Source organism: Mus caroli, unplaced genomic scaffold, assembly GCF_978045245.1.
Source record: "Mus caroli unplaced genomic scaffold, Mus_caroli_1 scaffold_9, whole genome shotgun sequence".
Lineage (NCBI taxonomy): Eukaryota > Metazoa > Chordata > Mammalia > Rodentia > Muridae > Mus > Mus caroli.
The window spans coordinates 90,085,336-90,100,030 of NW_028227264.1; the positions used below are offsets into that span (position 1 = coordinate 90,085,336).

General features: G+C 41.5%; 1 protein-coding gene across 10 annotated transcripts in view; it reads left to right on the forward strand.

The window, feature by feature from the left end:
* The window catches only part of Anks1b (ankyrin repeat and sterile alpha motif domain containing 1B), a 1,085,844-nt gene that overhangs the window by 740,921 nt on the left and 330,228 nt on the right, over positions 1–14,695 (forward strand). For all 10 annotated transcript variants that reach the window (XM_085843084.1, XM_085843086.1, XM_085843085.1 and 7 more), the window contains one exon: positions 933–1,031. In XM_085843084.1, the coding sequence (XP_085699210.1) occupies positions 933–1,031 (99 nt within the window). The remainder of the gene's footprint in view (positions 1–932; positions 1,032–14,695) is intronic.

A 14,695-nucleotide genomic window follows, 5' to 3' on the forward strand; every position in this document is an offset into this window, starting at 1 on the left:
AAAAATCAAAATGATCTTTCTAAATTTAGACTTCTATCATGTAACTCCCTTTTAAGGCTGCCCAGAGCTTTCCATGGTGGCCAGAGTGAAGATGAATTCATTGTGCCATACAGTGTTCATTTAGCCTAGCCTAGACTTACTTTTCCAACCTTGCCTTTTTTTTTTCCTCTCCATTTTAGTCCCATATACATGTGTTTTTTCTACAGGTTATTGCACGTGGTTTCTCTTTTGTCCTTCTTGTTTGGGGTCTTAAGCATAGTTCAGATATCTGGTTATACATCACCTTCTCTAAAAGTGTGCCCTTAATCCCCTCAGGATTTCCAAGCAAGTATCACATGGCACCTATTTGCAGTATGCAAGCATCGCATGATACCTGTTTGCAGTATGCAAATGGAGGGAGCAACTATCATCATTTGCAGACACTTGCATCTTCTTCATTGTTCCATCTCGGTGTTTTTAAGAATTTGACATTTGATATTCTAAAATGAATTATTTTTACTTTTAACCTGCCACGTACCTGTCAATTTTCCCATCAGCCCTCCTCACAAAATCTATTTTCAGATTAGTTTTTTAAAAATAAATGGATTCATTCACATCCTTCTAGAAGTCACTGGAAATCTTGAATGATGACTCTTCCTGGAAGCCCTTATACTTTTACAGGAATGGAATTCTAAGTCATAGGAATGACTCTTCGATGCAGAGAAGTTAACCATAATAGAAAGTCATGAGAGATGTACGGGAGGGAAGGTCGGCTCCCATACCCCCCCCACCCCGAGAGTCCCACAGATGACTTACTCTTCACACACACAAAGTTCAATAACTCTGTTTTTGTTTATAGAACTCAGAGAACTTGTCTAACTCTATGGAAAGTAAATTCTTATTGTAGCATAAATGGCTGGATCTATCACATGACCTTTCTGGTTTTATTTCAGGGAAGCAATGTTATGGAAGATCAGGATTTGTTGGAAATTGGAATCCTTAACTCTGGCCACAGACAGAGAATTCTACAAGCGATCCAGCTCCTTCCAAAGGTATGGGATGCTTCATTGGACTCACTCATAAGTAGCTTCTAATTGATGTATGGTCAAAGCATATAACGGTATAGGCATGGGTATACAGTACAAGCTGCTGCAGCCCATAAGAACAGTCTCAGATCCCACTTTAATCAGACACAAAAGACTGCCACAAGCTTCACTTGGTTTTAAACTGACCTGCAAGAATGCCATATGGCCACCACTACAGAGCAGTGGGACAGATTCAGAATATCTCTTCTGTGTGAGTCCTAACTCAGGTCTAATGACAACTTAAGGAATCATGTTGATTGCATTTAGAAAAGCTTCGTGAATGGTTTCCTTTTGCTGGCTATACATCTGACAGGATTAATATCAAGAATGTATATTTTAAAACTAAACAAACAAACAAACAAAACCCTAAACTCCCCCCACAAACCAAATAACCCAATCAATAGATGGGTTAATAGAATAGAGAGGTAGTTCTCAAAAGATGCCAGGCGTGGTGGCGTGCTCCTTTAATCCCAGCACTCGGGAGGCAGAGATGGGCAGATTTCTGAGTTCGAGGCCAGCCTGGTCTACAGAGTGAGTTCCAGGACAGCCAGGGCTATACAGAGAAACCCTGTCTGGAAAAACCAAAAAAAAAAAAAAAAAAAAAAAAGAGAGAGAAAAAAGATGAAGAGTAGATAGCCAACAAGTATGCAAAAAGTGTTGAGCGTCCTTCTTCATTGTGCTGGATAGTTTGATGTCAGCTTGACACAGGTTAGAGCCTTTGAAGAGGGAACCTCAATTAAGAGGGAGCATCAATTTAAAATGTACCCTGACTAACATACAGCCATAAAGAAGGCGCAGTTTAAAAGTAGATCATGAATCCATCTCATCCCACTGTGGATGGCTAGCATTAGGGAAACAAGCAACAACCAACGCTGGAGAGGATTCAGGGAAAGAAAAAATATGTATATACTAGAGATGTCTGAAGAACTCTAAGTCAGTATACTGTACAGATTCCTACATGCTGCAGCTATGGAGTCAGCCTAGGTGTCCATTGGCATGTGAATCAATTTGTTTTTGGTGTTGTATATAGATAGTATATATGCATAATAGAGTTTTGTTCACCATAACAAGAGATGAAAATTTATCATGATATGGAATGAATATAAAGGTAACTGAGATCATAATAAGCCAAATGAAATGTAGAAAGAAAAGTATTGCGTATTTTCTTTCATTTGAGGGTCCTAGAATTCTTTGTAAACTAAGAAGAAACTTACACCCACTCATACATCTGTGCAACATGAAAACGGAAGGGAATTATTGGAGTGGAAGAGACGATCAGCAGAAACAACAGGAAAGTGTGGTCAAAGTGCAGGATATTCTCAAAGAATTTGTCTGTACAAGAATGAACACTGTGTGCAATGAATATACACCAATAAGAATGTTGGGGTGAAAGAACATCATGTTCCATACGAAGCAATTCCAAGACTTAGCCTCTAGAGTCCCTACAAAGGACTTGCCTAATAACAAAAGACATAATTTGGAGAAGTCCACAGAGCCCCATGCCATCACATATTTGAAGTTGATAAGTTGGTTTTCCAGTCTAGATGTGATTTGTCAGACAGGTATCATTTTTTAGTGGAAACTGTGTATCCTAGCAACAGAGCTGACCTTATGTTTTCAGACCAGGTTTTAAAGGAAGAGGTAGGATGTAAGTACCAGGCTTACAAGGTAGGTAGGTAGGATTTTAATTGGGAAGGGAAGGGAAAGGCACTTCAGGAGGCAAGAAGGAACTGGGTAATTGCAGGTGTTACCCAGGTAATCACTTTCTGGGAGCATTTGGGAAATAATTAGTCATTTAGAATCCGGTGGGATCAGCACAACAATGGGAGTGTTCTTGATGCCAGTGAACAATATGGTGAAAATATTTAAGTTGGTTTTATGTGCATTTGCCATGGTTTCTAAATTCATCAGAATAGAAGAAAATGCAATGTGCTTAAAATAAGTGAAAAGTGTGGCCTATAGCCATAGATAAAGCTTGAAGAGTAGGTTTCTTCTGTTTGTATAAGGCTAAGGAATTTGAATGTTTTGTGGGCATTGGGGAATGCCTATCTCTGGAATACTCTATTCTGCTTACTTCTGGAGGCAATTTACCAGAGGAACTGAAGGAGAGAGAGTTGAAATGGAGTCCGCGGCTGAGAAAAGATGAAGGGAGGAAAGACTGGAGCAGATGAACTGTAATGGGGCACCTACAATCACGAAGCGATTGCTGGGTCTTCTCCCCTGTTTATCTCTCTTCCTGTCTAGGGAGGATATAGTTTCCCCTCAGACAGGAAAAGAGAAATATTAATCACAGTTTCTTAGCAAGCAATCTGATGAAATTTGCCCACTGACAGTGAACTAAGTTTCTGCTGATGGGAAGTTAACACATTAACAGATTCAAGGAGAGTCAGACACACTGAAGAGCTTAATCATACAAGTTTCTATATTAAAAAGGAAAGAATGAAAAATGCCTTTAGACTTAATTCTCGAAATAATTCCCACAGGCATGTTATTCACTTTGCTACTTAAAGTATTATTTCCTTAATAAATGTCCACTTGCCCTCAGCAAGGGCTTGTACAAAGCTGTGTACAACTCCCAATGCCATCCCCACCCTTTAAAACGAGTAGGAGTGAATTCATGCATATCAATGAATGGCCTATGTGCCATTATTTAATGTTCAATCCAGACAGTATCATCTCACTTCTCCTAAGAAACTTGGTCTAACCTGGAAGCACTTCTTACTAAATTATAGCAGTTAGAAATCTAACACAAGTACTTAGTAAGCCCGCCAATGAATATTCTTTTCTATTATCATGGTTAGGCCACCTGAACCAATAATTCATTGATCCTCTCCACCCTGAACCATTCATCTACCTCCATTTCTCCCTCCTGCTTGCTCTCCACCTCAGCAAATGGATTTTCATGCTGTCTTTCTCCACCAAGTCTTCCAAACTGTGAATCAAATCCTATCGCTGTAGGCTGAAGCTCACTAGTGTGATTCTCTAAGCCTTTGGAATTAGCAGAAAGCCCTTACCTTGGCCTACAGAAGACAGTAAGATCTGTCCCTTTCCTACTGCATGGCCATATGTATCATTCTCATCTACACTCAAGTCACTGGCTTTCTCTTTGTGACAAGCTCATCTCTGCCTTGGGTGCTTTGTTGATCCTTCAGATCCCCATACATTAGCAAGGCTTGGACTCAGATCCCCACTCCACAGAGGCATTCCTGACTGAACAGCCTCCCTTCAGTATCCACCACTCTCTTTGATAGTGCCTGCTTTATTTTCCCCATAGCACCTATGGCTACCTGAAGTTATATTGTTTATGTCCTCATTATTTTTCATCTTGCCACGAGGTAGCCAGTCCCAGAAGTTCAAGAACCTTGACTCATTTGCTCCTTTCTATAAAGCCAACCCCTTGACAGTTGCTGGCACCAAGCAGCTATGCAAGAAATATTTGTGGAATGAGAACATGTAGTAATCTCTGATTTATTTGAGAATTTTGCATCTTTATGCTAGCTCTCATCTGAAGATACTGATGTTAGTCTGCTCATAAGCATCCCAGTAGCAGAGATCACTCAGTGCCTTGAAATTTCCTTGTACTTCATCCCATAATATGACCATTAAAAGAATGAATGAATGAGTAAATAAAAGTTGCCTTATACATCACTCAGATATGTTTAAAACTCAAAATACTTCGATTTTAAGATAATTCTGTAGTTATCCATGTACAATTTCATGAGGAATGCAAAGGAACCTTAACCTAGAATTATTTCGAGAATACATAAAGTCTTTATTTTGAAGACAGGGCATTATCCCCATTGTAGCAAGCAATGTTATAGAAACAAGGCAGAATTAAGCGAATGCACTCAAGAATCTGGTGAGGACGTTCCTACTGCACTCACACAAATGAGAAGAGAATGCATAAGAATGGCCAGATTCATCCTCCACAGCACAACAGACCGTTGCAATGTTCAAATTGATGCTTTGCCTTTTGAGGTAATGAGCCCAATCTTCAGAGGGCTAATGGCGTGGAATTAGTGATGGAGCATTCAGCTGTATTCACTGAGGCCTTGCATTGCTAGAATACTTAACAGAATGTCTCTTGGGTTTTTTTTTTCCACACAATTTCTGGCCTTCAGAATGTTTGTACTCCTCATCTGTCATGGGAAGCATTTCATAATCACTATCTGAGATGCCTTCACAGCACACTGTATTTGGGATTTGGTGAGGTTACTCCCGAACAGAGACAAGACAGTCTTCAAAGCACAGCCCTGATCTGCTGGCTTGTTTCAAAGCATGCTTTATTTATGTTCTGTTGAGTCAAATTTCGAAGACAAATAACTCTTTTGGCAAGACCATTCCTCTCATTTGTCTGTTTTAATATTGAAATATACACCAGTGCAAAGACCCACATGTTTTTAAACACAGTTGGTATATTCATGGAGTAGAGTATACTACATGTATAATAGTTATCTGGCTGAGTCAGCTCCTTCTCCCATTAATTTGCCTCTGTCTTTTGTGTTGTATGGCCTCCAGCAGTAAACTGTCAATAACTATCAATTCTCACACAGCACCCCCTTCTCCCACCAGTTCCAAATTGGGCTTTATTCATGTCTAAAGTTTCTCTAAGCTTTTGAAGATCAAACTTCATCCTCTTCCCTTTATGGGAAGGAAACCATGTCAATATTTTCATAAGTTCTGTTCAGTCTTAAATACTAGACATGTACTTTTTCTGTCTCTTAGACACAGGGACACAGAGAAATTATCTGCTCACTTACTTGTAACATATTACCCTTTATTATTACCAGAGAAGAACCCCACAAATAAATCTTTGAATAAGCCTTTAATATGTTTTCCTTTTAAAGGGGTATAAGTGTCCTTGTCCTTTGATAATAGAACACCTGAAGTTCAGCTATTCAAAGGACTTTCATTTTATGAAGGTTTAGAGTGCTTTGCATCAAGACCCATATTATATCTTCTTAATATCTCTCAACCTTAATTGAAAATGTAGCCAATCAAATCCATGCCTGTCATGTCCTGGTTTCCCCTGTTTCCCTGTTTCATCTGCAAAGGCTTCCCACTTTGCTGTGGCTTTTGGAGTTACTCAGCAGCAGTCTGCCAATACCATCCATCCCACAGTTCTCTGGGGTCTGACTCAGCCCTGTGCTTTATCACCCAGGCCGTGTTTCTGGTCACCAGCAGCCACCAGAACATAGTCACTGAGCCCCTTTCCATCCTCAACTGCCTTCAGTAGCTCTGATCTGATGACAGCCTGTTGACATTCTGCTCTGTGATTCCACTTCCTAGCACTCTGCTCTGCCCCTCCTTTGCCTATTCTTGTCCTATAACTCAAGTTCAAAACTCTCTAATAGCTAGTGTGTGTCACCATGGAACTCTTGACCATAATACAGTTCCCTACACTCACTGACTGTTGCCTGGTAAAGATGATATTACTTCACCTTTACCAAATAATGAAAACCCAAGTTTGATTTACCCTTCCCATCCGAATCCAGTTTATTCACCATTTGTTATAGTGACATTTCTACATTCCAATTATTTATTTTACTGAACGGTACTTTCTTAGTCCGGGTTTTATTGCTGTAAAGAAATACCATGATCCCAGCAACTCTTACTAAGGAAAACGTTTAAGTGGGGCTGCCTTGCAGGTTCAGAGATTTAGTCGCCATGGGGGAAAGCATGATGGCACAAAGGCAGACATGGTGCTGGAGAAGTAGCTGAGAGTTCTACATCTAGATAGGTGGACACCAAGAAGAGAGAGTTACACTGGGTCTGGCTTGAACTTCTGAAACCTCTAAGCCCACCCCCCAGTGACACCCTCCCTCCAACAAGGCCACACTACCTCAACAGGGCCACACCTCCAAAATGCTGCTTCCTGTGAATCTGTAGTGGTCATTTTCATGCAAACCACCACATTCTACTCCCTGGCCCCCATGGACTTGTGGCCAAATCATGATGCAAAATGCATTTAGTCCAACTTCAAAAGTCCCCATAGCCTAAAAGAGCCTCGATCAGCCCTGTTTAAAAGTTCAAAGTCTACTCAGCTATTAAAAAGAATGAATTTATGAAATTCCTAGGCAAATGGATGGACCTGGAGGGCATCATCCTGAGTGAGGTAACCCAATAACAAAGGAACTCACACAATATGTACTCACTGATAAGTGGATATTAGCCCAGAAACTTAGGATACCCAAGAGATAAGATACAATTTGCTAAACGCATGAAACTCAAGAAGAATGAAGACCAAAGTGTGGACACTTTGCCCCTTCTTAGAAATGGGAACAAAACACCCATGTAAGGAGTTACAGGGACAAAGTTTGGAGCTGTGTCGAAAGGATGGACCATCTAGAGACTGCCATATCCAGGGTTTCATCCCATAATCAGCTTCCAAACACTGACACCACTGCATATACTAGCAAGATTTTGCTGAAAGGACCCAGATATAGCTGTCTCTTGTGAGACTATGCCGGGGCCTAGCAAACACAGAAGTGGATGCTCACAGTCAGCTATTGGATGGATCACAGGGCCCCCAATGGAGGAGCTAGAGAAAGTACCCAAGGAGCTAAAGGGATCTGCAACACTATAGGTGGAACAACATTATGAACTAACCTGTACCCCAGAGCTCTTGACTCTAGCTGCATATGTATCAAAAGATGGCCTAGTCGGCCATCACTGGAAAGAGGCCCATTGGACTTGCAAACTTTATAAGCCCCAGTACAGGGGAATGCCTGGGCCAAAACGTGGGGATGGGTGGGTAGGGGAGGGGGGAGGGTATGGGGGACTTTTGGGATAGCATTGGAAATGTAAATGAGGAAAATACCTAATAAAAAATATAAAAAATAAAAATAAAAAAAAATAAAAGTTCAAAGTCTCTTAGAGACTCTTGAATCTCTTAATGACAATCTCTTCCCAGTAACACCTGTGACATCAAATTTAAAAAGCAGATCACATATTGTCAACATACAATGATATAGAATATACATTACCATTCCAAAGGGGAGGGAAGGGACCATAGTGAGGAAATACTGACTAAAACAAAACCCAAAAAAACAGATGGACAAACTCCAAACTCTGCATCTCCATGTCTGATGTCAAAGTATCCTTTATATCTCCAACCCCTCTCATCTTTGCTGTCTGCAACCCACTTCTTTCTTTTGGGCTATCTGCACTTCCTATTCTCAGCATTCCTTAGGTATTCCACAACTTTGGCGTGTTTACCAACTTGGGATCTGCAAGGCAACCAGGCTTCGCCTTCACACAGTGGCTTTCCTATGGCCTCCGTGCATGGACGTCCCTGACGCATCAGGACCCAGCAGCTTTCCTTAGTCGTGGAGGGAAATTCTATAACCCTTTTCTTGTATCCTTGACGCTAAACCAAGAACTGCATGGCCAAAGCTGCTAAGTTCTACTGCTTTCTAGGGCTGGAATGTGGCTCCTTGTTCAATTACATTTCTGTTTTCTATGATTTACTAAAAGTCTGGCTGGCCTGGAACTCCCTCGATAGACCAGCCTGGCCTCAGACTCGGAGACCCACCTGCCTCTGCCCCCACATGCTGCACATACAGCACCATGCCTGGTCCTACGCTCTTCTTTAATTCCTTTTCACAAGTTGGAAACTTAGCTGGGTGAAGTCTTAACTCTAAAATCACCACTCCCTTTATTTCACTTAGCATCAGGCTTGTCTTTAATCTGTTTAAACCTCGCAGTACCCCTTTTCCTTCAAACTGTACATTTTGTAGTTTTCTCTTGTGCAGCTTGCTTCTTTACATTATAGATCTGCTGGCTACCAATAACCATGTGACACAATCAGTCAACACTGGGCTGTTTTGAAATCTCTGCAAACTCAATCCAGTCTCACGAGAACAATCTCTAGGCTACACACTAATATTCTTCTCCTCTGAAACCTCTTGAGCCAGGCCCTAAACAGTTCAAATCTCCCTCAGCATAACTGTCTCCCATAGTCCTACGAGGATGACCCATTAAAGCCCCACTTAAAGTGTCCCATTGCTTTTTCAGTCCAAAATTCCAAAGTGTTTCATAGTCTTCCAAGCAAATACGTGGTCCATCTTAACACAGCAATACCCCACTCTCAGTACCAACTCTGTCTTGGTTAGTTTTCTATTACTGTGAGGAGACACCATGCCCACAGCAACTCTTATAAGGAAAGCATTTAATTGAGACTGGCTAACAATTTCAGAGGTTCAGTCTATTATCATCATGGCAAGAAGCACGGCAGTGTGTGGGCAGACAGGAAGCTGGAGAAGGAGCTGAGAGTTCTACATCTGAATTGTCAGGCAGGAGAGAGGGAGGGAAGGAGGGAGGGAGAGGGGGGGGGAGAGAAAGAGAGAGAGAGAGAGAGAGAGAGAGAGAGAGAGAGAACCTGGCTTGAGCTTCTGAAACATCAAATCCCACCCCAGTGACACACTTCCTCCAACAAGGTCACACCTCCAATAATGTCACTCCACATTTGTCTATGGGGGAGGGGGATTTTCATTTAAACAACCACAGGTATCAAACACGTTTGATTGAATTAAATCATTCCCTTTTCTAACCTCACTATAAGGCTCAGTTTAAAAACAAACAAACAAACAAATCTATTCCTATTTCAAGAGAAACATAAAATTCTATATAGCTACATAACAAATTTCCCACAAAGTACCAAGTTACAACTTTTGTTGATCAGGGATCCCAGTGTCCCATGAGATCTTCCATCCTAAGGTCTCTCCCAGGAATACAGTCATCTCTAGACTCAGCTGGGAAGGGTGTACTTCCTAGATCACACGTGTGCTTATAGGCAGGGTTTGGCTCTTGCAGGGGTGGAGTGGGGGTAGGGTATCTATGTGTGGACCAGACCTTCCTTAGTTCCTTTGTATAGGCCTCTCTATAGAGCATCTTACTCAGGGAGTGCTGGCAAGATGGAACTCACAGTCACCTTAAATAATCACAAAAGTGGCATCCCATGCTTTTGCCACATCCTCTTCATCAGGAGCCAGCCACTAGAAAATGTTCATATCAGTCGTGAGACACTGATAGAAAGCAAACATTTTTTTTTCCAAAAGTTGTATTGGTGGACATTGATTGATATGTATCAGATCAGTGAGCTTCAGACTGCAAAGTCAGCATACGCAGATCTACGGTTGAATTTCTGGATTGCAGTACCATGCTATGTCACATCACCATCCACACTGACATGAGCTATATGTCTCACATTCTTCATAAATATGGCTTCTAAATCACCTAATGTGAACACGGTGATGGTCTGGGGAAATTAGAGATGACTTTTCTTGTTGATGCTAAGTTTTTCCATTTTAATCCCAGTTATATAGGCAGGAGAACTGGACCAAAAATTACATCATTATAAAGTATGTCTAGGAGAGGCGGATTTCTAAGACACCTCCCGCCCCCTCTCTCCCGAGTCTGAACATCCTTGTGTAAACATTACCTTTTCCTGGCTGTCCTGTGGAACCATGGTCAAACTCTGTTAGGACTTAAAGATGTTAGAAACAAAAATACATTTTTGGAAAGATAGTGAAACTAGACATCCTTTAATTTTTTTATGCCTGATTGAAGGGAATAAACCGAAGTGACAGTTGATGAGAAAATCAACAACAGTGAGACACTCACATGTGGACAGCCATGGAGATACTCAAGAGTCTGGGCTCAAACCACTTTAAGGACAGGACAACACAGTCTGGTGGGAACCGTGGTGAGAAACCAAATTAAAGCACTCTGCTACTCTGGGTACCCAGGAGGAAAAGAGGAATCTGCCTGTGATGAAATCACCCATTGTGTGCGGAGTGCAATGGAGAACTACACAAGTGGCATTATCCCACTTAAGCCTCACCACGCCCCTACTCTTGAAGACTCTTTTTCCCCCCCAAGGACTTTAAGTCTCAAATGTTTCTTAGCTGTAATCTCGATAGCTCACACAGACACATATCAGCTTTAGGGAAACGCATTCAACCAATGTAATTCCTTTAAAAGTCTGGAAAGTCAGGCTCAGCCTTATTCCCCTGTCACTTAGAAAAATGACAGAAACTTGTCCCTATTTCTTCTACAATTTTTTCAGAAGAACGATGACAAAGCACAGGCCATGGACACAGACAGTCCCATGGTACCTTTTGTCAGGGCTACTTTTCATCCTCCCTTCCCATCACCCATTCTCTGTGTGCCCTCATCTTTCTACTTCTACTTCCCTTCCCCCTCCCCTCCTGTTGCTGTCCTAAATTTTGTGACACCCTGATTGACCTGAACATCAATTAAAAAGACACTGTGAAACAGAATCTCTCTTATAAGCATATACACCACTTTAGTGTGGGGGTCCCAACCTAAAGAAGATGCACAGGGCTCAAGTCTGAGTTCATAGAGTATTCTGCTTTCTGTAGTTTCTGGCTTTTGGGGTGACAGGGTCTGTGTGGCTCCATGCAGTCTTAAAAATGCTTTATTGTTCCAGAACAAGCAAGTATGCTCTCTCATACCAGGGGTTGGCAAGCTTTTTCTTGAAAAAGTCAGACTACAGTCTACCAGCCATATATCTTCCCTTGCAACCATTCAACTCTGTTACAGAGTAAAAGCAGCAACAGGAAACTCAGAAAGAATGAGTGTGTGTAATGTGTGTGTGCATTTTAATAAAACTTTATTGACAAGAACAGGCAATGGGCAGGATTTGACTTGTGAAACAGAGTTTACATACACCTAACTTACGTTAGCAATAAGTCTCCAGCTAGATGGTTTTTCTATGCTTCTAAGAATCTTTTAGGGCTGCAGAGATGGCTCAGCAGCTAAAAGTACTGACTGCTTCTCCCAGAGGTCCTGAGTTCAATTCCCAGCAACCACATGGTGGCTCACAGCCATCTGTAAGGGTTCTGATGTTGTATCTTCTTCTGGTGTATCTGAAGACAGATACAGTGTATTCACATATATAAAATAAATAAATATTTTTTAAACAAAGAAGAAGAATCTTTTAGTTGAGAAAGAAATTCAGATCAGAAATACTGCCTACTGTGTCAGACAAATATAAGACCCCAGGATGGCCAGCAGCCTCCATACATTATCCCCAAAACTCTGAGTGATAAAGTCATTTTGTAGTAATTGACAAGAACACTAGCTATATATATCTGTTGGGAAAGATGTCACTTTTTTGGCCATCCTTGTGGGAACGCTTCAGGGCCCCACTCTTATCAGTCAATAAATAGATGTTCATTTAGTGCTTCCTTAAGATCTGGCCTGGGCTACCCCTCTTGCACAGTTCCCTCACACAGCTCTACCTCGTACACACAGGGACACAAAGAACTCCAAAGCTTCCAGCCTTGACGTGTGCTAGTTTCTTATGCCTCCTCTCTTTCACACACTCTGCAGAATTTGGGGTTTTACATTCTTCTCCTCTTCCTGCCCATATTATCCCTTAGCGCCTTCACCTGTCTCCCTACCCCCCACCCCAGGGTTTCTGCTATCTCCTACACATGAGTGGCCAACAAACCTCTGCCTCTGAATTTATAGATCTGTTTCCCCACCCCCCCTGCCCCCAGGAAACCCACATAAGACATCAAATTAACTTGTCCAAAGAGAACCCATGTTCAAACACAAGTGGCCTGCATCTTGTTTAATTTATCGTTATTCATTATGCAAAATCTAAGAGGGTCTCTGCACACCAGATCTTTTCTTTAGCACAGGTTTAGGATACAGAACAACATAAAAATAACCCATAGCTCTTGACTTCACAAAAACATGTATTTTATTAAGAAAAATCATATATATATGAATATATATATACATATGTATATATATGAATATTTTATACATATATGTGTATGTTTTCAGTGGCATTCCTTTATTTATACAATAAATAATATATGTAACATGTTACATATATTGTAGTATATAACTGGCATGGTTTTACTACTTTACAAATACAATAATATACTTTATTATATTATATAGTATATTACATATATACCCATGCAGAATACATGTTATTTTATAGTGTCTATTATAAAGAAACTCAAATGATAGGCAGGGAACACTGGGAATAGATAAAGAAAAAGCAGCCAACTTGCTGTAAGGCTGTAAAACTCAGTCTTTGCTCAGGAAAAGGAGTTGGTGCCACTGGAGACTAGGGAAGGAAGAAAGAATAATTGCCTTCAAGGTCAAAAACTTAAGTAATTTGATGTCTATAAATTTTGAAGTAACAGCAAGCCACTGGGCTCCTTCTCATTACTCCTTAGCCTGGCACGCCACATAAGCTGGGAAATGAACTGTTGCCAGCATGGAGATCAAAAGTGTCAGGTGGTTTAACACTTGACACTTATTGCTCATTTGTAGAAGGTCTGCCATCACAGCCTTTTCTCCTCGAGGTTAGGAACCTGGGTCACTTTGGCCATGTGTCCCATCTTGCTGTTCTCTAACAGCCCCCAAAAGCAGGAGAGCTGGGAGCCTGGAAGGTCACCCGGGATGCTCTGGAATGTCAGGCCTGGAATCGGATCACTCACGTTAGACCAGATTGGATTCCCCTGGAGTAAAGTTCGTGCCACTCAGGAAACTGCAAAGGAGAGCAAGAAGCATAGACTCCGTGTGCTGGAAACGACGACAGAATCCTTGAGATTCAGGCCATTCTGTGCCCAGAACACCATTTTTTCTCTGCCCCTCACCTGCCGCCACTTCTTCAGTTCATTCCCCAGGACACATTACTTAAGACACATGGCAGGACAGCTTTTCTCTGAGCAAGATGGGCCATTTGACCTCTCTATGGTGCCACTGTATCCTACTGCCTAGTTTTTCTCTGCCACTCAAGACCAGTGTCTTTACTATGCTGCCTTCATTATAAAGCATGGAGCATCCAATTCTGGACCATAATAATGCGCACTTTGTGATTACTACAGTGAAGGAAGCCACGTAATAGAGCAGATTAGAGATCCATCCTGATGGGAAAGGAAGCTGCTTTTAAAGATATTTCCTGCCACGGTGCCTTTTCTTTCCGGTGCTTTACAAAGCAGCAGGGCAGCTCCTTTGTGGACAAATCACCCTTAACAGTAGTGGCCTTAATTTCCTAGAGACTTCCTCTCTCATCCTTCACACCTTCTGTTTACAGGTGAGGATCAAAAACTAGTTGGTTATTTAGAAATGTGTTTGGAGGAGCAATGGCCCAGGTTCCTTAAAATTCTTTCTTTCTCTTTGAAATGACAAGTCTCACTACTTACAGAGTACAAAAATAGCCACAGCAGTTGTTGTCAGCTAATAGTCAAAGAACTGTTAGCTGGAAAGAGAGTTGTACAGTCAAATATTCACCTGTTTGGTTTTTGTTGTTGTTGCTGTTGTTGTTGTTGTTGTTGTTGTTCATTTGGAGCAGGATAGGGAAAGGAGCCCCATCCAGTGCTATCCACCCGGGGCTGCCCACCTCCAACTTTGAGTGGTTCACTTCTGTTATCGAAAGAGCACTGGGTGCCTTGGACTTAGGCTATAGGCACTGGCAAGGATGAAGCAGATGTAGTTGTCTGAGCATGTTGTCCTTCTTGTATATACGTTCAAAGAACAGTCACAGTTTAGAGCTGGAAGAGACTTTAAATACCCTGCGTGGCCTCTTTCTTACCTGTGTCCTTTTCCAGAAAGGGAAACCAGAACTCAGTTCTATTCCC